The 22,953-nt window shown below is 38.0% G+C and overlaps 3 protein-coding genes across 4 annotated transcripts; 1 reads left to right on the forward strand and 2 right to left on the reverse strand.

The window, feature by feature from the left end:
* Positions 1 to 397: 397 nt before the first annotated feature.
* LOC111788878 (protein FREE1-like) lies at positions 398 to 5,068 on the reverse strand. The gene is made up of 10 exons (XM_023669440.1): positions 3,965 to 5,068; positions 2,938 to 3,024; positions 2,708 to 2,839; positions 2,043 to 2,174; positions 1,884 to 1,949; positions 1,649 to 1,759; positions 1,466 to 1,558; positions 1,343 to 1,373; positions 1,103 to 1,185; positions 398 to 819 (listed from the first exon to the last, which is right to left on the reverse strand). The coding sequence occupies exons 1-10, from the start codon at positions 4,928 to 4,930 to the stop codon at positions 742 to 744; spliced, it is 1,779 nt and encodes a 592-aa protein (XP_023525208.1). The 5' UTR covers positions 4,931 to 5,068; the 3' UTR covers positions 398 to 741.
* An 890-nt stretch (positions 5,069 to 5,958) lies between these two features.
* On the reverse strand, positions 5,959 to 14,924 carry LOC111789254 (vacuolar protein sorting-associated protein 35B-like). Of its 2 annotated transcripts, XM_023669970.1 has the most exons (22): positions 14,717 to 14,924; positions 14,516 to 14,612; positions 14,301 to 14,424; positions 13,912 to 14,097; positions 13,461 to 13,548; positions 13,217 to 13,273; positions 13,048 to 13,137; positions 12,787 to 12,909; positions 12,087 to 12,161; positions 11,952 to 12,011; positions 11,438 to 11,554; positions 10,217 to 10,456; positions 10,074 to 10,139; positions 9,699 to 9,788; positions 9,280 to 9,369; positions 8,875 to 8,994; positions 8,229 to 8,297; positions 7,550 to 7,630; positions 7,229 to 7,336; positions 7,022 to 7,125; positions 6,795 to 6,908; positions 5,959 to 6,414 (listed from the first exon to the last, which is right to left on the reverse strand). In XM_023669970.1, the coding sequence occupies exons 1-22, from the start codon at positions 14,807 to 14,809 to the stop codon at positions 6,204 to 6,206; spliced, it is 2,403 nt and encodes an 800-aa protein (XP_023525738.1). In that variant the 5' UTR covers positions 14,810 to 14,924; the 3' UTR covers positions 5,959 to 6,203. The 2 variants fall into 2 exon arrangements, with proteins under 2 accessions (XP_023525738.1, XP_023525739.1); XM_023669971.1 differs by lacking the exons at positions 14,301 to 14,424; positions 14,516 to 14,612; positions 14,717 to 14,924 and having other exon boundaries at positions 13,217 to 13,352; positions 13,912 to 13,928.
* A 4,314-nt stretch (positions 14,925 to 19,238) lies between these two features.
* LOC111789161 (receptor protein kinase CLAVATA1-like) lies at positions 19,239 to 22,876 on the forward strand. Its single transcript, XM_023669821.1, has 2 exons — positions 19,239 to 21,949; positions 22,282 to 22,876. The coding sequence occupies exons 1-2, from the start codon at positions 19,387 to 19,389 to the stop codon at positions 22,632 to 22,634; spliced, it is 2,916 nt and encodes a 971-aa protein (XP_023525589.1). The 5' UTR covers positions 19,239 to 19,386; the 3' UTR covers positions 22,635 to 22,876.
* The last annotated feature ends 77 nt before the right edge of the window (positions 22,877 to 22,953 follow it).

Consider the following 22,953-nt stretch of genomic DNA (forward strand, 5'->3'; position numbering starts at 1 on the left):
TATTGAGTAATCTAGAGTGATCGTGTTCAAATTGATTCTTATCGAGTAATCGATCATGTTCATATTGATTCTGATCTAGTAGCTCTTTTAACTTTTCAAGAATAAGCTCTCAAATTCAGTGGCAGTTGAAACCAATTAGGAAACCCCGAAACTAAAACATTTTCACAACTCCTCACTCAAGTTCAAAGAGGAAAAGTGAAAAAACTAACTAACCAGTTCGATTAAGTTTGCAAATTCTACATGCCTCTTGCAGTATTCAATGACCTCGTGGTTATCGTTGATCATAATCCCTAATTATCTATTAAATATCCTTGAATAATATGAAGCATTGAACTAATCAAGTTAATAATAGCCATCTTTTAGATGCGAAATCAAAGGCTCATTGTACATTCTAGAGTGAAACGGGAAAGTGGGATTTCATATCATCTTCGCAAACCATAATTTCTTTGTACATCAAATAGAACAAACAACTCCATTTACAAAACAATCAATACGGAATCACAACTGACATCAAGTTATTAAAGCTCAAGGCCTTGAGAGAGAGAGAGAGAGAGAGAGCGATGAACATGTTAAAGTGAAAAAAAAAAAAAAAAAAAAAAAAAAAAAAAAAAAAAAAAAAAAAAAAAAAAAAAAAAAAAAAAAAAAAAACTCAATTATTTGGAGATGTAAACAGAGAAAATATCATGATGAACAACAAGTCATTCCATGAAGCCACATTCCTAAAAAAAAAAAACGCTGGAGTCAGTGAGCGCTCACAAGGAACGGATGCTGGCAAACCCCACACTCGATCGTCTCAGAACCCGAGCTTGGAACCTGGACCTGCAATATTCATATAATACATACATCAACCCAAAAATTTAACTCCTCTCAAGTAAGATGCTTCATAAGATGCTTCACAAGGTACGGTATGTTGTCATTATTATACTTCATAAGATGCTTCACATCAATAATTTCATTACACAGATACATTCGTTTTTATAAGACGCCTTAAAGGAATGTCTTGGCAATCAGAATGTCCAAGACAATTTAATTACTTAATTGGTAATCATAAACAAAAATAGAAAAAAAAATGATGATGATGATGATGATCCAAGGATCAAACCTGTAAATGAACAGTACAAGTAGGACATGCAACTTCCTTCATCCGTTTCCCAGATCCGTCAGATTTGGATGCTGTGGCATTCCCTGAATGTGACAGAAACATCAATGCTACTCTTCTAAATAAGAACATGAACATTCCACAATAACGACCCTAAAATTTGAAGCTCTCGCATCCAAAGTGGATGGAGGTTGCAGAACCAGATGCTTCAATCGGTGTATTAATAGAGGAACAAGAAATTACCTGATGACCAACGGTTTCTCTCCATTTCATCCTACAATATCAGAAAAAATAAAATTAAAATTAGACTGAATCTCTCACAAGGCTTGAGCACGATATGCAGAAAGGCAAGTTACAGAACATTACCTTAAGTTTTTTGGCAAGATCCTCATGACTATGCAATCCTGCAGGCTTACTAGCCAGTTCCTTGGCATTAGTGAGCCTATGAGTCACTTCTGCCTGCAGACATAGAAGAAAAGACATGTTAATTGATCGCAGGCAAATGCAATACATAAACACAGCATTAGAGACACGTTATACATAACATACCATGCATCTGTCACAGACACGAACTGGAGGAGCATTCTCTTCAGTCGTCAGAGCTGTTCTACCTTGCGTGCATTTATCGCAGAAAATGTCTCCACAATTTCTGCAGTGATGCTGAGAAAAAAAAAAAGGTTGAAACAATGAGATTCGTAAAAAAAGAAAAAAAAAAAAATCTTATGAACCGCGTTCCGTTATTTATAGAAAACAAATTTCCGTTATTTATTGAAAACAAATTTACCCTTCGTACAAAAGCTCCAAAGTCTGTTCCACAGGCTGTACATTTTGTGACTGCTTCATCAGGTACCTAAAACGGAAAAAGAAAAATTGCAAATGCATAAATCCCCGGACAATCTTGCAATCAACAAGCTGACAATTAATGATAATTCCGTCAAGATACCCAATGGTCTTTCTCCTCGTTGCCTGGCTTCATCAGAGTCACCCAATCAACCAACCCTTTCTTCTTCTCTGCAGGCTGCTCAGGTGCCTTAACAGATTCAGAAGGCCTACTTCTTCCACCCATTTCCTTAAACTGTGATTTTGAAAGAAAGAACAAACCAATAAAAGAATCATATCAAGTTAACTACCAACATAAAAAATAACTGGGGAAGAACGTACAGAAAAGAGTTCCCAATCTCCATAAAAAAGTGTCAACATTATCATGCATGGAGTATCTAAGATAGGTACTGATCAGTGTGTATCTATGGAATGTGTACACTTAAGGGCATTAAACATAAACTAATTTGTGTCGCATGAAAGGACCTTAAACATAAACTAGAACACTCATCGACCACAACATAATAAGTAATAACTACTCGCAACTAGATTTATACAACAGAGGGGTATGTCAAAGTCAGTTCTTTACTGTGCAATAATGTCTTGAACTCACAAATGGCATAGTTAGCAGGGGTAGGAATTCTAAAGACAATGCTTCTAATGTAAATGATCAAGTGTTTATTTTGAAATAACAAGGGGGTTAAAAAACACAAATAAAGGAAAACAATAAATAAACTTCAAATCAGTTTCTGCACTTAAAAACCAGAGGGAAATGTTAAGGATTATTGCCTGTACAGTTGCAGCAGTCACCGTGTCCAGAAGTGTGTTGGTAGTGTACTTGTTTGACTGCAATCTAATACGCCGTGGCTCAATATCCACAGAGCTCTTCGACCAGAAAGCCAGGGTAGATGAATCATATACCTTAAAAAAAAATATATAAAAAATCCATATGGTAAGTCCATGGCAGATAAATCCAAGGAAACAACAAAAGAAAAAAAAAATCCATTATCCCAACTTACTTCACATCTAGTGATGGTCTCAAGAGGATATATCCTTAATGTACGACTAGAATTTGGATCAAGCATACGAATACCATCCAGACCAACCTGGAAATGATTACAAAAAAGAGTAAATAACCGAGGCCAACTTTGTGCTCAAACAACTTATAACAATTACATTAGTCGAAGCAAAGAAAACATATACAGATAAAAAAACAATAATAATGAGAAGGTAAAACAATGACTAAAAAACTCCAACGGGTAAGCATAAAAAACACACCAAGTGAACAGGATTTAGATTAGAGTTACAATAATTGAATAAAAACACAGTTGAAATAAATTAGTTCACAATTCAAGTTCTACTCAAACCTAGATTCTAAAGGGAACATAACAAAAAAAAAAAAAAAAAAAAAAAAAAAAAAAAAAAAAAAAAAAAAANAAGGTAAAATAGTGGTTAAGACTCCAACGCACAGGCATAAGGATCATACTGAGAATAATTGAACAGATACAAAGGTCACCTTGGGCATATGAATAAGTATACAATTGAAGTTCAATTCAAACTCAAACTCAAAACTTGATTCAGTTTGGTAGCCATCAATGTTCACTTAAAGGTAAATTAACACATACTCAGACTTGGATAAGCGTAAATCTTTGACTTCCAACATAACTTGGCACAAGTTAAATAATCTGCCTACTACTGTAATAATAGTACAAACACCAAAGAAAAATATTACAAGCGTGAAAACCCTTCTAAGACTCACATGAAACCAAAAACTCAGCAGACGATTTTCATGGCTTTTAGCCTTCATGATTCGATTTTTACAACTATATTCCGCAGTTTGCCTGAAGATTTTTTTGTCCCTTGAGATGAGAAAGAACATGCCAAAATAGACAAGGCACAATTTTGACAATCAAATCCTACCGGGTTTGCCACTAACGTACGGTCGTATAGAACTAAAAACGAAAAAAAAAAAAAAAAAAAAGANATAATTGGATAAAAATGATGAAATCTACGATGAAATCTTGTCCTGCGACTGCATTGACATACCTGACAAAGTACATCCATGGTGCTCTGACCTCCACTTTCAGCCAAGAGCTTCACTCGGAACTTCTGCACCCAATTTTTGACGTCTTCTTGAGCTTCCACCTTAGGGATCGCCCTAACTACTTTCAGTGAACTCGTCGGTGGGTCTTTCTTCGAAGGAATATTTATCGGCCTCCCATAATCATCAAAAGCAGGCCCTGTTGACCACGTCGAAGACTTAGGAGCTGTACCGCGAGCCCCGTAAGGCTCAACTTTGCCACCTTGGTAAGCATATACGCCTTCGCCAAAACCGTCATCGTAGCCAGAGTCGAAGCGCGATGCCGCATCCTCCGGCCGCTTACCGTACAAGTCCGGACCCAAATCAGACCGACTTCGACCATAACCTCCATATCTATCATCAGCGTATCCGCCACCCTGATCGAATTTCACCGAACTTTCATATGGGTTTTCATACGCGGGCTGGGCCAAAGAGCCAAAAGGAGCCGAATAAACGGATGAGAAATGAGAATTAGGACTGGGGGTAGAATTAGAGCCCTGATTCGTGGTAATTGAGGACGGTGGAGGGGGAACATAATTGGGAGCCGTTTGATGGTGATCGTACGTTGAATTATACGATTGCGGCTGAGAAGGAGATTGATAAGGCACATGAGACTCAAATGGAGGGAAAGCAGGTGGTTGCGAAGTGGGATTGAATGTCTGGAGATTAGGATTCGATGACTGAGGGTTGTAAAGAGGCGCAGTCGGAGAGGCAGGGACGGGATCGGGATTCTGGGAGTAGGGGGGATAATTGGTGGCATAACCAGGGTAATCGGAACCGCCGTAATTGGTGGAGAAGGGCGGCGCCGAGGCGTAAGCGCTCTGGTTACGATCCGAGGGAGGGGAAACTGGATTAGGGCTTGGATTAAGGGTAAGGTTTTGAAGATTTGGGTATTGAAAATATGGAGGTGTACCGTAATCTCCGTTCTGCATCGCTGATCCCGATGACAAATTGGGTGTTCCGACGGTAGCTTGAATTGAGAGATTTGGATTCCGCGTTTCTCACCCTCCGGAGCTTTCTTTTCGACGTTAAAAAGAAGACGACTCTCGGAAGAGATTAGGAATTTATTTATTATTTTAATGAGTTTGTTATTTTGTTTTTTTGTTATTTGTTATTTTAAATCATTTTTCTCTTTTCGAGGAAGGATGGGAAAACATTTGCATTTATAACCAAAGCCCACACGCCCCTTCCCCTTCGCCACGTCATGTGATCTTTGTTAGTAAATTAATGAATTTATAGGTCCTTCTAAATAAATAGTTCAAACTATAGTATAATCGAGCAATAGTTTAATTTTACAAATGATATTGTTTTAATACTTTTTATGATAACTGTTTCTTTTTTCTATTAAAAAATAATTGAAACCGTGAATTATAATATAAATTGAGATATTTCAATTAATTAATACATTATACCAATAATCAAAAAGTGAAAATTCAAATACACACTAAAAAAACCTCTGCTAACCACTTAGACCAATTTGACAGTTTAATATGTGAGATCCTAGGGAGGAGAGGAAATTAATTAGCTGCTCTACATCTATTTTTTCGATTAGCTGCTCTACATCTATTGCTCTACATCTTTGACTCGATTTGATTTTTCCGAAGCTCACAATTTATGTCTTTGGATTACTCTCCAAATTATTTTTTCTTACTATTACAAATTAATTTTGAAGTAAAATATGGATACTAGAAAAATGAATGGAATTAATTTATCAAGTAACTTGTGAAATTAATACCCAATTTTGTTGCATTTTAATTAATTAATTTTTTTAGATTTGAAATTAGAGTTGGGATTATTTTAGTAACTTTTTGTAGGGTGTGTGTATATTTGAATATTTTTTATAAATACCAAAGCATATATTTGGTGGGATGTTAAAGTTTATCTAAATTTTGACCTTAAAAAAAATTGCGAGTAATTTTGTAACAGTTTATGAACTACAGAAAAATTGTAATGAGAAGGATCCCACATAAGCTGTTTGCAATTGTTTGTACGAGGAAACAGGAGGCACATTCCGAAAAAAAGAGAATCCAATATTTCCAACACAAATTCCCCTTTTCCTTCCAATTACGTTAGAAACAATGATTAACAAGAGGCTATAAACACACAAAATTTCCTTCTTAATTACAAGCTGCTATACCAGCACACCAAACCTGGAACAAATGGATGGCTTTGCCACCGCGAACATTTCGAACTTTTGTGATGAAATCAAACCTTGATAGAGTCATATCTTTCACCCATCACACCACCTTTCTGTTTCTGGAACTGAATGTACCGAAGTGTGCTGGTAAAGAAAGCATCTGACGGAGGATTGGCGCTCGGGGTGTCGGTCAGCAATTCAGTTCTTATTAATTCAATCAACCCTTGAATTGCAGCATTTGTAATCTGCTGGTTTCCTTTCTCGAAATAGTGCAGGTACCTGAATCATATACATGTATTTATCCATGATAACGTCACAGAAGTATTCATATCAAAATTGTTCACAAAATGGGGAGGGCGGGATTACAAATGAGAAAAACAAGCCTTCCTTCTGCGAAGACAATAATTTACAACTTTGGTCATCAAATTTAATTTTAGAATGCTCATTTAATTTCAACTAACAGTTTGAGCCACTAATCGATAATTTATATTTGGGCTACTTTACTGGTGGTATTATTGAAAGCGTTCTTTTAAAGGGAATGATATATGAATGATGGACAAGATCAGCCGTTAGCATTCCAGTCGAGGGAAAGAATTCTTTTTGACATTTCAAGTTCTTTCAATTATGATAAAGGTGTGTTGAGATTTTAAAATACTAACTTGTTCAGTATTTCAACAAAAAGTGTGATGGGTCCACCGCTACCCCGTGTAACATTAGCCATCTGTTGAGCAGCATTTGCAATTCTTAAGGCACGCTTCAGGCAAAGAAGAACTCTGTTCACGAGAAAGAAAGAGAGAAGAAAAAAAAACTGTTATTTCTTCTAAGACAAGCGAACAATCTGAGAGTCAAGCATGCCAAACAATACTATCAAGCATGAGGGAAGAACCTCTCTCCATCCTTAATGCCTTCTGGATCATCAACCCAAAAGAGATGTGAGCATGCATAAACAGCCTTACACTGATCAGGTTTCTTTAGGAGCTTTGCAGAGTACTGGTAAAAAGCAAAATAACAGTTCAGGATCTAGACCATGAAATTTGTGTGTAAGATGTATTGCAGTAGCATCGAGATTAAGTAATGTAAATGCATTTTTTACCCCAGTAGCTTTGTGTGTCAAAGTATCTCTGTTTTCAATGCCAAACACATTCATCTTCTGGAGAGTCCCAATAATGAGATGTATTGCAGTCACTTGAGCCTTAGAATCCTAAATAAAAAATAAATTATGCAACAGACACAGAGAAATGGAAGCGAACTAAATCAAACTTCTGTTGTCAGAAGGGGAAGAAATCAAGCAAACTGCATTTTATTGCTAGTACTGAAGTGGAAGTAAGAAGAATTTTTCTATAAACCCGATTAGATAAACAGCTCTTATTTGCTAAATTTATAAATTTAAAAGACATAGAATATTGATATTTACCGCAATATCCTCTTCATAGATTATAAATGCTTGAGTAAAAAACTCGTATGCAACAGGCTCAAGATCACAGTCATTAGCTGCCTGAACAATAGAATGAATAGAAGTTAGAAGAGAACTCTGACATCTAGAAAGATAAGATCAGATCATTAGAATAATATGATTTGGTGTAGTATACCACCGGAACGATATGATTCGGGTAGTAAATCTATGAAAACAAAGTACAGACTAGAATGAGTCTGGTGTAAAGCAGGAACCAAGAAAACTGTGGAAGAATTCTTTTTCCTATTTCAGCAGTAAGTATAATGTCTCACCATGGATGAAATTTTTCCTACCAAAAGAACAGTTTCTGATGCGCCATTTCCTAATCAAGATTGGAAACACAAAAATAAAAACCTCGTCCTCACTCCTATCATAGATTTTTCTTTGTTAGATTCATGATTTCTCTACTGCAAGTTTCAACCCCAAATAAGAAGAAAGTGATATTCCTTTTCATTCCCTTGTTCTCAGGCCTCTACTACAATTTTTTTTTTATCAATTCTTTTCTCCTTACTTTCGTAGCATTTTCTACCTTGACTTAAAATTGATTCTCATTCTTAATACCGTCAAGCATATCTATGGTAATTTATATACTTTCAAGATACTGAGAGAGATCAATATTTCAGATCATTGACTTTCGTACCTCAGCACATTCCAGGTATAACCTCAATGCCAGTTCAGGAGCTGGAACAGAGGAAAGAGCCTCAATAAGCTGGAACCAAAAATGAAGGCACCACAAGTTATTTCTGAAGCAGGCAAGAAATTTCAAAAAATAATAGAATATAACTTAATTGAATCTTGACAATTAAAATTGACTTATTCAACAGATAGCATTCAGATGAAGACCACACAACCAGTAACTTTCCAGTGATAAATCCATACCCTTTCCATTTGAACCAGAAAAATAGAACAACAAAGGTATTTCATAACAGTTCCTACTAAGCAGCTTAGTAGACTGAACTTCTCTGGCTATGTATGAATCAAGCTTTACCAATCTCATAGCCCATAGCTACTCTATTACTGCCAAGAAGTATTCTCGAGTTCTCCATAGAACTTTTGGATTTTCTCAATTGAGCCAAAGTGTATGGAGGTCTATGTGCTAATGAATGAGGCATAAATATAATTTATAAATTAAATGAGGTTAGACAGATTAACTATTGTCTGGTGATATTGAGTTGCAGTGTTGCACTATCTAACATTTGAACACGTGTAGTATAATCCTCCAGACAAATTAAAAGCCTTAGTAGAGATATCTGTACCCCAGACGTACGTCGATGAATCTTAATTACCTGATTTAAAAGCTGAAATATTTTCTTTGGTGTAGCATGCATTTCTTCTACCACATCCCCAGCTTCGCTTTGCTCTTCTCCCACAACATCCCTATCTTGATTTTGCAACCGTCTAATTAACTGCAAACATGGGAGAATATTATATACAGGTATCTTATATTCACACTGGTAAATATAATTACTTCAAATGAAATTCTAGAATGAGAAAAATCATCAGTAGTTGAGAATCCAGGCCAAAGGTCAAAGAAAGATAATTCCGACAAAATCTAAGACTTGTAACACGAGCAAATTATAGGCTATAATCAACAGTGATTTGAAAATCAATTCTCCTACACTATAATTCTTCAACCACCTGGAACAAACATGAAACAAAGTTTTCTTGCATATCGAACAGGAGAAACATACACTGAGCGCAGAAAATATCAGGGGAGGAACAGTGAAAGGAAGGCGACTTGGTCCTCCAGACAAAATGTGTTTCTTCACAGCACAAATAATCTGAGATTCAAGAGATGAGCTAGTAAACAAGTCTAGCACGAGCCAAGTTACAAATCTGAAAAATCTCAAACACAAAGAAATAGTGAATAGAATAAGAAAATTCAGTATGATTTCTGAGACTGAGAATGTGCCTGAAGAGATAGAAAATGTGTTAATAAATTAAACCAAATTACTGAGTGGCCATCAAAACTATTAAGACTGACTTGAATATGATAGTTACCTTATTAACAAGAAGTCGGATAATGGATGATGCATGCTACCTTAATTATCTTATTAACAAGGAGTCTTAATTAATATTAGAAGAAGTAAAAATGTAGATGCAATTTTACCTTTAACATTTCAAGTGGATCATCATTATGTAGCATGTGTAGGAGGCGGGCAACAGAATTTTGCTCTTCCTTGAAATCCTCTTCGTCAAGCTATAATCAGAATAAAGACCAGAAAATCCATTAGCTGAAGGAATTTTATTTACTTTTCTGATCCATCAGTACGCTCTTTACCAGTATAAGGCAAGAAAACAATAGGGAGTAGGCAGATAGCTCATGCAGTATCATGGCACAAGCATGAGGGAGGTGGAAGATGCAATAAAAGATTGAGATGAGAGAAATACAATGAAAATCATAAGTGAATTGTATCAAGAAAGAAGGAAAACAAAGAGCTCATAGTAACTTATAGTTGCACAATGGGAAAAAAAATGTATTTACCTCATCAACAATAATTTCTTCCAAGTCCTTGATAAGCCCTTTTATTAGTTCAAACAAAACGTCAACCTATCATACAATATATTAAATATAATCCAAAAAGTGGAAAGGTTGATATCGTATAATTCAAAAGAAGCGAATCAAACCTTATCAGCAGTGGAAATGCAAGAGTTACTATTCATTATACTTTGAATGATGACCATGGCCATAACTTTGTTTGTGGCATTGTCCAGGTGGTCCATGACACGAGGATAATTTGAGAGTGTAAGAGCCGTCACAATATCATTATACTTCTCTAATGGAGCACTGAGAAGTATAACTATTTGTTTTGTTGCTCTAATATCTTCAAGCTTTGGTTGGCTGGAAAGTGTCTTAACGCATGCTCCCTTTGAAAATTTCAAACGCAACAAAACAATTGAAGTGAATATAGAACGTGTTATGTGCCTGAATTAGGATTTCTACACGAAAGGTACAATAGCTATCTGTTTTAGAGTCAACGTCAAGCAACCACCCATATTGTCAGACAGGATTGGCTTGCTAGGAACCATGGCAACCAAGCACATTCATACCAATAAAAGCATCTTCAAAGATTGAAGGTCCGGTCATTTCTCAGTTTTTCAATCTTTTGGCTAAATATCCTCATTTATTAAGCAAACAAAAATAGAAGTATTTTAGCACTTAAGAAAATTAGAACAAATCGGCAAAAGAAAAGGAGAGGGAAAAAAAACTAGCTACTCCACCAGCAGTCTTATTCGCCAATTTTCCTTATTATATCCTTGGCAGCAGCAAAGACCAATGTGCCCATCTTCCGGTTAGTTCTTCAACGTCACCTGAGTTACCACCAGGCTTGCCCCAAATTTCTCAATTCTTTTGTTATTTAAACAGGCAGCAATTACTTTTCCTTCATTTATTAGAATATGAAATATGGAATTTTTTTTTTTAAGGAAAAGCTCTTCCAATTGTGGCATTTTTTTTTTCAAAATTAGACGATAAATATTAATCCTTCTGATAGAGTTATATAAAATGTCTTCTATTTCTAAATTTCTTCAAACTTCCAATGTAAAATAAAGTTTCAAATTACTGTCATTTGAGATTTCATTCGCTACAAACCCTAAGATTATGTTCCAATTGACATATGGTCGTCGATGTCTTGATACTAAGTTTTCAACCATGCCAACCAAGAATGTATATTCAAGTCTACCCTGTAATTAATCTAATTCCTTCTTAAATGACCTTGTTTCAAGGAAATGCCTTTACTATACCTCATGCCATGGGGTACACAAGAGGCTTGACACCTAAGAGTACACTACCATCTAAAAAATACATTTAGAGGGCATTGTGGATTGAAGATAAGGCTAGGAAATTACCAATATTTGGTCCACATAGTCAAGCCGATCTGGATGAACACGAAGGGTAAATGTCAGAAGGGAGACATACAATGTTATAGCGCCAACAATAGGCATGTCAACCTGTGCTTCAATTACCTGTCAAAAAATTATATCTGATCAATCCAAGCCAAGAAACTTGGCAGTTCCAACATAAAGAACATATGCATGAGACATGTTGAAGGCAGAAAGTAAACAGAAGCATGGATCAAACGCTTCAGATGATACTTGAAAAAGATATTGCAACGTTAGAGAGAAAAAGGGGAAATTGAAGGCCAACTCTCAGTTGCAAGATTGTCAAGAGTTGGACAAACTGATGTGTGTTTGACAGTTTTCAGCTGCTTTTACATTTTTTGTATTTAAATCATCTATAAGATTGATATAATATAATTAAACCCTCTGTCTTATTTGCGCTTGTGCCCACTTCATATTATCTTCCGAGTAATATATCATGCATACGGTTGAAGTTAGTTCACAAGGAGAAAAGCTAGCTTACCTTCCCAATGGCATTGCTCAACTTAGCAAAGGCTTCTACATGCAGAAAATCAGGTATTACCTGGCATACATCACAATTCGGAAAAACGTGAAGAAGAAGAACAAAGAGCGAGAGAAAGAGCAGTTGATAACTTACATCTGCATTTGACGCAGCATAGTTTGATAGTCTATCCATTAATTGAGATAGAACCATCCGGATGTCAACAGTTGCCTATAAATGAAGATTAGATTACAAAGGTGAAGTGAAATAAAAGTGTCATTAAATTATCATCTGGTCTTCTCTTTCGTAAGACATTACCAAATATTGATTATAATCTTTAACCAATAAACCAAGAAATAACCTTTAGAGGACCCCCATTACCCAAATGGGATCTTGATGGAGAAAATTATTTGCATGGGAAATGGCCGGCTATATCACGCAACCCCACTTTCTGGTAGACCCCAAATCACCAAGTTCCACACTCATAGGAAATTATGTTTTTTTAGCTGTTTGTATGCTATTATTGTGTGCGCCCGGGAAGATTCGGTTAGCTAGAAATATTTGTGCGCATTGTAGAGGAGACCTTTTACGGTTGTTTTGGGGGGGGAGGGGAGACACGTTTTTAGTTTTTTCTTGTGAACTCAAATTTTGAGTGTTCTTGGAGAGAGAGCAGTTCTGAAATCTGCCTTGGCTGTAGCCTAAAGTGTTGATAAATAAATTGAGCTATATCACTTTCTTTTATAACAAATCAAATACAATAAACTACCAATCACAAGTTATGAAACAATAACATATATTGATAATAGTACGAATAAGATCAAAACAAATCTTGCAGAAACTAAGGGAAGTTATCTACCTGAAGCTGCGGGCAAACACCCAACAATGTCTCAAGTGTCTGCAAATGATATTCGTCTGGAAACACCTGAATAATGCAATCCATCAGATAGTACTGAGCTAACTCATCTTTGCAGTTGACGACCTGTTCATGCAACAAGAAGAAGGGGGGTAATCAGAAAGCATTGGAATATTCCTATAAACATTTTAGGTAAAGAAAAAGTTGGGAGGAAGATGACAAAAGAAAATTAGACAGAACAATTTTGACTACAAAATTAGAGACCTGCTCCAAGACTCTAGGTAAAACGGACTGCTTGTACATTTCAAGGTCCACACCCTCTATCTGACTGAGAACATGGAGATTCTTTCCTACCTGGATCAGCAATACAAGAGAAAGGAATAATCTCTTGAAGTAATCTATGCAGAGTTCTCACAATAATCAGAAATATTACAAGATCGCGGAGTTCGGTTCTTTCTTTTTCCTGCTTCTCTCTCAAATGAGCAGGTCCCTGCAGATGAAAAAGTGCAATTGAAGGCCTCAACTCAGGATCGCCAAAGTGTAGGAATGATTTGCACACACCATAAGACCTGCATGGCCAAAAATCATGCCCTCGTGGTTCATTTTACCTCCATGGCATGCAAGCACTTTGGTGTCATGCACATACAAACTCAAACAAGTTCAAATGTTCCACAAACCTGAAGCTGTATTCGCACCCAAAGTTTATTCATTTCAGTAAAATTCTGTAGCACGAATTCCACAGCCTCCATGACAGTGTCAGCATCTCTGCAGGAAGCCAAAATTACACGAGATGGGGTCATTATTTCAGCTTCATAATTAAAATGCACACTAGAAAATCGAAAGGTTTGTTCCAATGTAATCAATAAGACGTTGTGTTTTCAAGAATCAGAAGCATTCATATTTGTAATACAAAGTAATTCTATTTGTCCATTTTTCCATATGGGTGAAATGTGGAGTAACAGCTCAAAGTTGTAGAAATACATTGTCAGCTGTTACTGTTCTCTAAAACACACAATTTTTGCATGAAAATAATTACCGGAAAAAAAGTGAAATACAGCAAACAGATTCTACAATTCAAATCTGTCTTCAAAAAGGAAAGTAAACAGATCAAACTAAGGAATCAATTACCCTTCGCACTCAGAATTGATGTCGAGCAATATGTCCCTACTGACTTGGGCTAGATAGTTTCTGAGAAAGAGACCACGTATTGGATGTTGAACCCCACGACACATTTCTACAAGATCTTTGAGGACCTCTTTCGCTGGGACCTCCTTAGTTTTCATGTAAACCGAGCCAACGGTACAGAGGAGATACCTAGATGTACAAAAAGAAAAAAATGAAAAATCTACTGGGGCGGACGGAACGTGGTAAAAACTATTCCTATCCAGAATCAGCATTATAAATAGGGTACTTCCTCCGTGGAATGAGCATGCCATCAAAACATAAAGGAGGACGCCAATGCAATACTAATTAGCTTAAGTTCGACGCCTTAAGGACGTTACACAGTTTTCACTCACAATCTGGGCAATAGGTTCCCGGCGTGTTGCACCAGTTCATACAGATCAACAACCATTACGCCATGCCTACTTTCATCCTTGAAAAAGATCTCCAACATCCTCAATTCATCAAAGGCTCGCATATCTAAGTCAACGTACAAGGCCAATAGAAATCAAAATGTGCTTTCAAAGAATCTATCCACACAAAGGAGAGATTATAATAAAGAGAAGTTTACAGAGTTCATAATATCTATGCGGTGAAAGCTTCGAAGTTCGAAGCTCCGAAAGCATCTGAGCCGAGTATTTGAGCGCTTCTCTGAGATTGTTCGCGTCCTTGCACGATAAAGTCAATAACAACACAGAAATTAGGCATTTTCCAAAAGAATTGAATCTCCGAATTTAAAGAAAAGAAAGTTAGGAGTGAAAATTGGAGATACCACGGCTTGGTGCATGTAGAAAGCATTGTGTTGAATGCCGGCGATTCCTTCCGCCAGCCATTTCTCTTCGTCTTCAATTCCGATCGATAACATATCCTTTCTCTCTGGGAGATGAGCCAAAGCTGAAAGACAACAGAGCCTCGCCGGCGTTCAGCCCTTCCCACTTTCTGTTGAGAGCAAAATGGTTTTTTGACAGCTCATTCAATTTGGCCCACAAATTTCCCTTTAATTACTGAAAGGGAAGTCGTTAAGATTGGGCGGTAATTAGTAGTTGTACGACTGCCTATTAGGGCGCCAAAGCGTGGTTTATGGGGCTATCGTTCTTTATTCATACGTTAAATTACCATTTTAATTTATTTTTATTTTTTTCATTTATAAAATATTTAATAAACTTCTAAATTTTATATTTTGTATTAACTTTCCAAAACCCGGTAATGGTAGTATGTCAAACCCCAAACTACATTCTGGACCCGAACCAAATGTCTAGCCCAAGACTATGTTCGACCTCTAAAGGAGCACGTGTCTTTTATCGTATTTCTTTGTGCTAACTTAAATATCAAAATTTGGGTTATTTCACAAGTTACATTAATTTTCTAATAAAATTAATTGTCACGCACAAATAATTTATTTATTTATTATATTATTATTATTATTTGCGTGGTCTGAATTTGGAAACAAGAGTTTAATTGGTAACGATGAAATAATCCAAACCATTAAAAAAATCAAAGTTACAAATAAGAAATATTTTTATATAATTATTTTAGAGGAAGTATGAATACAGTGGGAAAAAACGACCCATGAAGAAAACCCATTCCCCAAGTTCCCAACACACACAAAACAAACTTAACTAAATAGTTAATCCCAATCACACCAATTCATTAATAACACAAAAACACAGTTTTAATGAAGGTGAAGCCATGTCGGAGATCGTCACCAGCGGCGGCTCCGTCCTTGGCTCGACGGCCTACGCATTACAATTGAGCTTCGCCGGCCTCAGACAAAATTTGGGCAACGGCAAGCTGCTGGGCGGCGGAGAAATAACCGCAAACAAACACCCCGACAATTTGTCAAACTCCTCAACTCTAACCACCCTCTTTGCCGCCGCCGGCGAGGAGAAGGTTCTGGAAGGAACCCGCCGATCAACCACCGCCGGCGAGTCTTTGTCTCTTTTGATTGATTTGGATTTCTTAAGAGAGTGGGATGACCGGGGTTGAGAAGAAAGAGTGCGGTGGGGCCGTAGAATCGGCGGCGGTGTAAGAAGAGGCGGTGGTTGCTGTTGTTGTTGTTGTTGTTGGATGAAGGGGAGAAGCTGGTGGCTGTGGATTGATGGAACTGAGAAGAATCGTGGCGGCGTTTGCAAAAGTCCGCCGTGGCTGCCACCGGAGACGGCGGCATTTTGAAGGTGAAACTCGTTTGAAACTCTGGTTGGCTTATAGCCGGAAGTGTTGGTTCGATCTAGAAAATAAGGATCGGCCATATCAGATTACTAATTTACAGAACAAATGGAAAAGGGTCTTAAAATAAAGGATACGACGACGTATGAACAATAACTTGAAGACCCCAGAAAGTGGAAACCCGGCGGGAGGGGTTTGGCTTTGCCTCCTCCCTATATCCTTTTATAGAAAGACGGCTCACAAAACCTTTTTATTTTATTTTATTTTATTTTAAATCAACTTAATGACGGTTAATAAATAAGGTGGTAAATTATTGAAATAAAATAAATAAATAAACCAAAGGGACGATATTGTATTTAAATCTATTATTTGATTACTTTTATAATATCAAAACGTCAACATTAAATGAAAATTCACCGACCATATCGTGCCCCGGTCTTGGCGCAACCAAGAGGGGGGATTTTGCAGGGGCGGCTGCCGCCTATTTAATATAGACCGTTGGATTTCCTTTTTTGCTTAAAATTGACGCTTGAGCACATTTTGACCGTCGATCCATTTTACATGTCACACGCGCCAATTTCTAACCACACGTATTTCGCTTCAATAAATTATTTAATATGCATGTTGATTTTATACCCTTGGATGTAAATTAAAAATCTAAATATTGTAAATTAACTGTAATCAATATCCATAAAACTGTAAATATTTTATTTTATGAATTTTATTAAATTTGATTTATACAAATAATTGAATCGCGCATTTTTAAAAAAAAGTGAGTATTATCTGTGCTTTATAGGAAACTACTCAGATACAAACATAATTAACATTAAAATTGACATGATTTTGTATAGTTTCCGATATTATCGTGACTAGTAGGGATTATTATTTATTTATAAAAGCAAATAGGAGCGACTTGTTACTTGTTTGAGAGGGAAAAGGGTCGTCAATGATTCCTGACATGCAAGGTAACCAATCACATCCATTTAAAAAGAAAAATGGTCGGCGTTATTTATATTCTTTATTTATTTTCAGCCACATACAATCCACGTGACCACGTCACTAGAAAATAAAAGAAAAAAAAAAACAACTCAAGTAGTTACTTATAATAATATAATAATAGAAAGTCTAAAAGTTTTAATAAATAATAATAGTTTCTTAATATATTTAACTATTTTTAAAATTCACAGTCATATTAAACATAACGACAAAATAATTAGTCGAATTTTTTAAATATACAATTGAATATTACATTTTGTTTTTTTTTTTTTTTCTAAATTTGACTATGTCTAATATATGTTAGGTGTGATATTTTGAGAATGGAATCAAAATCACATAAATAGACGACGAATAAGAGTCGAACGAACGAGCTTTGAACTTCGCACGTCCCGATCCAATGAGTTTTGAAACCCTCAAGTCAACCATGGTGATTAAAGGGCTGATTGGTTGGGCCACGGGCATTAGCCGGCCCAGCCCAGACAGAGCTAATTGGGGTGTAAAGCGAGCCCAATTGGGACTGGAACGAAGAATGAGGCCCAATAAGAGGAATAAAAGAGAGATTGAAATTGTGATGGGAGTCAGAGCAGTGAGTCCACAGAGCATCATCATCATAACAATTTCAGAGCTAATGCAATTTGCATTGAAAAACGAAAAGAGCCTGAAACTCAGAGTCCTTTTCAGCTCGTCATGTCCCAATCAATCCCTCACCAAATTTCCAATACCACATTACAAATTCTACAATTTTTCAAAATCCCCTATTCTCTTCTGACCGTTTTATATGCACGTGAACCCCTACTCTTATCCACGCCTAAAATTATCTATAAGTAAGAAACACTGTATCCATTAATATAAGATATCACGAACTCGATAATTCTTATCGTTAAAAAACGAGTACACGAGCTCAAAACAAATAAGACGTTCTAGAAAGATTTGAATAAAAGTGGAATGGGGAATGTTTGGCAGGAAGTTATTTATTTTTAAAGAGCCAATGGCAGCAACTTATTATTCCGACAGCTAGAAGGAATGGTTTGATAGAAAAGCAATAGCATTTATTCGCGAAGGCATGCCCTTGGACTCTATTAATTTGTAAAGGTGAAGTTTAAATAAATTCTTCACTACTAATGGTGAGAATTGGAATATGTTCTTCCAACTACTAGTGGATTAAAACCATATTTGCAAAGGAATTTATGCTACACCCAATTTTATACGCATCTCAAACGATACCCACTATTGCATTTGCAGTCTCATAACCCAGTGGGTATCCAGGCATGGACCCCACTGCTTCGTTGACTTTGAATCAAATAATTTAGTTTCAATAAAGAGGGAGGGAGCAGGGGAGTTAGGGTGAGATGGGGAGGAGAGGATAAAATCCAAGGGCCCAATGGGAAGAGGAAGAAGAAGAAGGGAGATTGTGGGCCCAGTAGAAGATATAGAGTGGACTTTGCGCTGAAAGACGAAAGTGAGAGTCAGAGAGAAAGGGGGGAAAAAGTGTCAGTTTGGAAAAAGACAGAAACAGCCTTTGATTGGGCCCCCAGCAATCCAACAAAAGCCCATTCCGTATTCTGTCTTAGTAAACACAGCATCTTCATTCATGTTTGATTCTGACCGCTGCCCGTACCCCCCTTTCCATATATTTATTTCTTTAGTTTACCTTTACTTTTATTACTCCACCATTTCCACGTCGGATAAAAACAACAGAACTACTGGGCTGGCGAAGAACGACACGACGCACGAGATGACTTACCAGAAACTGAGTGGGTCCCGCGGTTGCGCCTTACATTTCAAACCGCCAGATTACACGTCATCAACTACACGTGTCGGATAATTTCCATCTAACTTTCAAAGCCATTGTAATTTAGTGAAAAATCAAATTTAAAACATAATTGATTTTGAAAAAAATGATATAAAATATTTGAAACGCCGTTGGATTATAATCGTCCAGGTGGAAGAGAAGGCTTACCGAAACGTCGGTCGCTGTCTAATCTAATGGCTCGTACATGGTGTAGGGCCCAGATATGTAGCAGTGGTAGAGCCTAGGGTAAGACGGCCTCACTTGATTGCTACTCTCTAATCTACCGCACAGCCTTTTTCTTCCTCGCATTCGTATTGGACGTTTGGGATTAATTTATTTTTCCATGTTTTACCGCCACCGCCTATTAGAGCTGCGAATTTTTGCTTAATTCGATGCCATCGCCATTTGCATACAACTAACGCTAATTCCAATTCTTTCTTCTATTCCCTTTCACTGTGTTCCGACGAAGAAGACGAAACGCAGACGGGATGAGGAAGAAATCGCTCAATCCTCTTGTTTGCAACTTCTTTATGTTCTGTTTACTTCTTTTCTCTGCCCGTTTCTGCTTCGCCAATCGGGATATGGAAGCGCTGTTGAAAATGAAGAATGCCTTGATTGCACCAGGGAGATCGGGGCTTACTGATTGGCAACCGGCGTCTTCGCCGTCTGCTCATTGCGCCTTCTCTGGAGTTTTGTGCGATGTTGATTCTAGAGTTGTTGCGCTTAACATCTCGAATTTCCGTCTGTTTGGCAGGATTTCGCCGGCGATTGGGATGTTGGAAAAGCTTGTAAACTTGACGTTAGTGAATGACAATCTCACTGGAGTGATTCCTTTCGAAATGGCGAAACTCACGTCGCTTAAGACTCTGAACCTCTCTAATAACTTATTCCGGGATAGATTGCCGGCGGAAATCACGCTCGGAATGATGGAACTCGAGGTTTTCGATGTCTATAACAACAATTTCTCTGGTATGCTTCCGGTGGAGTTCGTCAAGCTGAAGAAGCTTAAGTATCTAGATCTCGGCGGTAACTTCTTTACCGGTCAGATTCCGGAGGCTTACTCTGAGATGGAGATGCTTGAGTTTTTGAGCTTGAGGGGAAATGCGCTTTCCGGGAGACTTCCGGCGAGTTTGGCGCGTTTGAAGAATCTTACGCATCTTTACGCTGGATATTATAACCATTACGACGGCGGGATTCCGGCTGTGTTTGGAACGTTGAGTGCTCTCGAGCTTCTTGATTTAGGGAACTGTAATCTCTCCGGTGAAATTCCACCGAGTTTGGGGAATTTGAAGGTCTTGCACTCTCTATTTCTACAAGTAAACAATCTAACGGGTCGGATTCCTCCCGAACTTTCCGGTTTAGTTAGTCTCAAATCTCTGGACCTCTCGCTGAACGAACTCACCGGCGAGATACCGGCGGGTTTCGTGGCACTGCAGAAAATTACACTCCTCAATTTATTCGGCAACAAACTCCACGGTCCAATTCCTGGTTTCGTCGGTGATTTTCCGCATCTCGAAGTGCTTCAGTTGTGGAATAACAACTTCACGCTCGAGCTTCCAGCGAATCTCGGGCGTAATGGTAAACTATTTCTGCTTGACGTGGCTACAAATCATCTAACTGGACTCATACCTCCTGATTTATGTAATGGTAGATTGAAGACTTTGATTCTGTTGGATAATTACTTCTTTGGACCCATCCCTGAGGAATTAGGACGGTGTGATTCGCTCAAGAAAATAAGAATTGCTGGAAACTTCTTCAATGGAACGGTTCCGGCAGGGTTCTTCAACTTTCCGGCATTGGAACTACTCGATATTAGTAACAATTACTTCTCTGGCACTCTTCCGTCGCGAATGTCAGGCGAGTTTCTTGGAAGTCTGCAGCTCAGTAACAACCACATCACAGGGGAAATTCCGGCGGCGATTAAGAATTTAAAAAACTTGCAGGTTCTTTCCCTGGAACATAACCAATTCACCGGAAATTTACCCGTGGAAATATTTGAATTGAATAAGTTGCTTAGAATCAACACCAGCTTCAACAACATTAGCGGCAAAATTCCGCATTCGCTCGTTCAGTGCACGTCCTTAACATCAATTGATCTCAGTGAAAACTACCTTGTTGGCCAAATTCCCAAAGGAATTTCGGATCTGAAAATCTTGAGCGTTCTCAATTTGTCAAATAATCATCTGACGGGCCAAATTCCGAATGAAATTCGGTCGATGATGAGTCTTACAACTCTTGATTTGTCCTACAACAATTTCATAGGTAAAATCCCCACCGGCGGTCAGTTTTCAGTATTCAACGGCAGCGCATTCGCCGGAAATCCAAACCTCTGTTCCCCTAACGATGGCCCTTGCGCATCGCTCCACAGTAATACGAAATCCATTAAGCTAATCCTCCCTATCGTTGCGGTATTCATCGTTTTGTTATGCGTACTCGCTGGAGTTTACATCAGGAAGAGAAAGAGGATTCAGAAATCAAAGGCATGGAAACTCACGGCGTTCCAACGCCTCGATTTCAAAGCGGAAGACGTCCTAGAATGCTTGAAGGAGGAAAATATCATTGGCAAAGGTGGTGCCGGGGTCGTCTACCGTGGATCTATGCCGGACGGCTCCATCGTGGCGATCAAACTGTTGCTAGGAAGTGGCCGGAACGACTATGGTTTCTCTGCCGAAATTCAGACCTTGGGGCGGATCAAGCACCGGAATATCGTCAGGCTTTTGGGGTACGTGTCGAACAAAGACACGAATCTTCTGCTGTACGAGTACATGCCAAATGGGAGCTTGGACCAAAGGCTGCATGGAGCGAAGGGCGGGCATTTTCACTGGGACTTGCGGTACAAGATCGCGATGGAAGCCGCCAAGGGGCTCTGTTACCTGCACCATGATTGTACGCCGCTGATCATTCACAGAGACGTGAAGTCCAATAATATACTGCTGGATAAGTTCTTCGAGGCACATGTCTCTGACTTCGGGCTCGCCAAGTTCTTGCAGAACGGCGGCGCCTCCGAGTGTATGTCCTCCATTGCCGGCTCCTATGGCTACATCGCTCCAGGTTTGTTCTACCATCTGCTTCATCTTCATTAATAATTCTAAAAATGTTCAGTTCTTTAATTAATTTTTATTAAATTAAGATTATTAGTTATTAACCTAGCAATATTATTGGCACGAGACTTTTCTTTCTACTTATATTATTTTTATTTAAAATTAGGTTAAAAACCCCAACTAATACCAACGCTTCCATTCGGGCCAACCGACTTGAGTTGGGCCTATGGAGCCCATTTAATGATGTGGGCTTCTTTGTTTGAAGCCCAACTTCTGAATGACGTGGAGATAGATGAGATTGATTTTCTTTTTTCTTTTTTTTTCTCTGTAACCGTACAACAGAATACGCGTACACGCTGAAAGTGGACGAGAAGAGCGACGTGTACAGTTTCGGCGTGGTGCTGTTAGAGCTGATAGCCGGGAGGAAGCCAGTGGGAGATTTTGGCGAAGGCGTGGACATAGTAAGGTGGGTCCAGAAAACCATATCAGAACTGTCTCAGCCGTCGGATGCAGCGTCAGTGTTAGCCGTGGTGGACTCGCGGCTGACCGAATACCCTCTCCAAGGCGTGATCCACCTCTTCAAAATAGCGATGATGTGCGTTGAAGAAGACAGCTCCGCAAGGCCTACCATGAGGGAAGTGGTCAAAATGCTCTCGAATCCGCCAAGGTCTGCCCCTGCTCTCATCAACCTCTAATATTTGGACCCTTTTGTGTGAATAATATGAAGCTGCCAAACATCTCCTAAGCTTATCCCTAAAAAATGAAATGTTTAGAATATGATATTATGATATATAGTGGAATCTATGTGTAATTAATTAGTGTTGTGAGATGGTTAATGGTTGCTTAATGTTGCGTAGTTTGTTGATTAGTGTTTGTGAACCTTTTGTTACTTAAAATGTTAATATATTAATAATATATGGATTGGTACGTTCATGGAGAAGGGAGTCATTAATGTTGCTTTCATATATATAGGTCAAAAATTGCAGACCTGATGCTACTAAATACTACCTGATG

This window comes from Cucurbita pepo, chromosome LG02 (assembly GCF_002806865.2).
Source record: "Cucurbita pepo subsp. pepo cultivar mu-cu-16 chromosome LG02, ASM280686v2, whole genome shotgun sequence".
Classification (NCBI taxonomy): domain Eukaryota; kingdom Viridiplantae; phylum Streptophyta; class Magnoliopsida; order Cucurbitales; family Cucurbitaceae; genus Cucurbita; species Cucurbita pepo.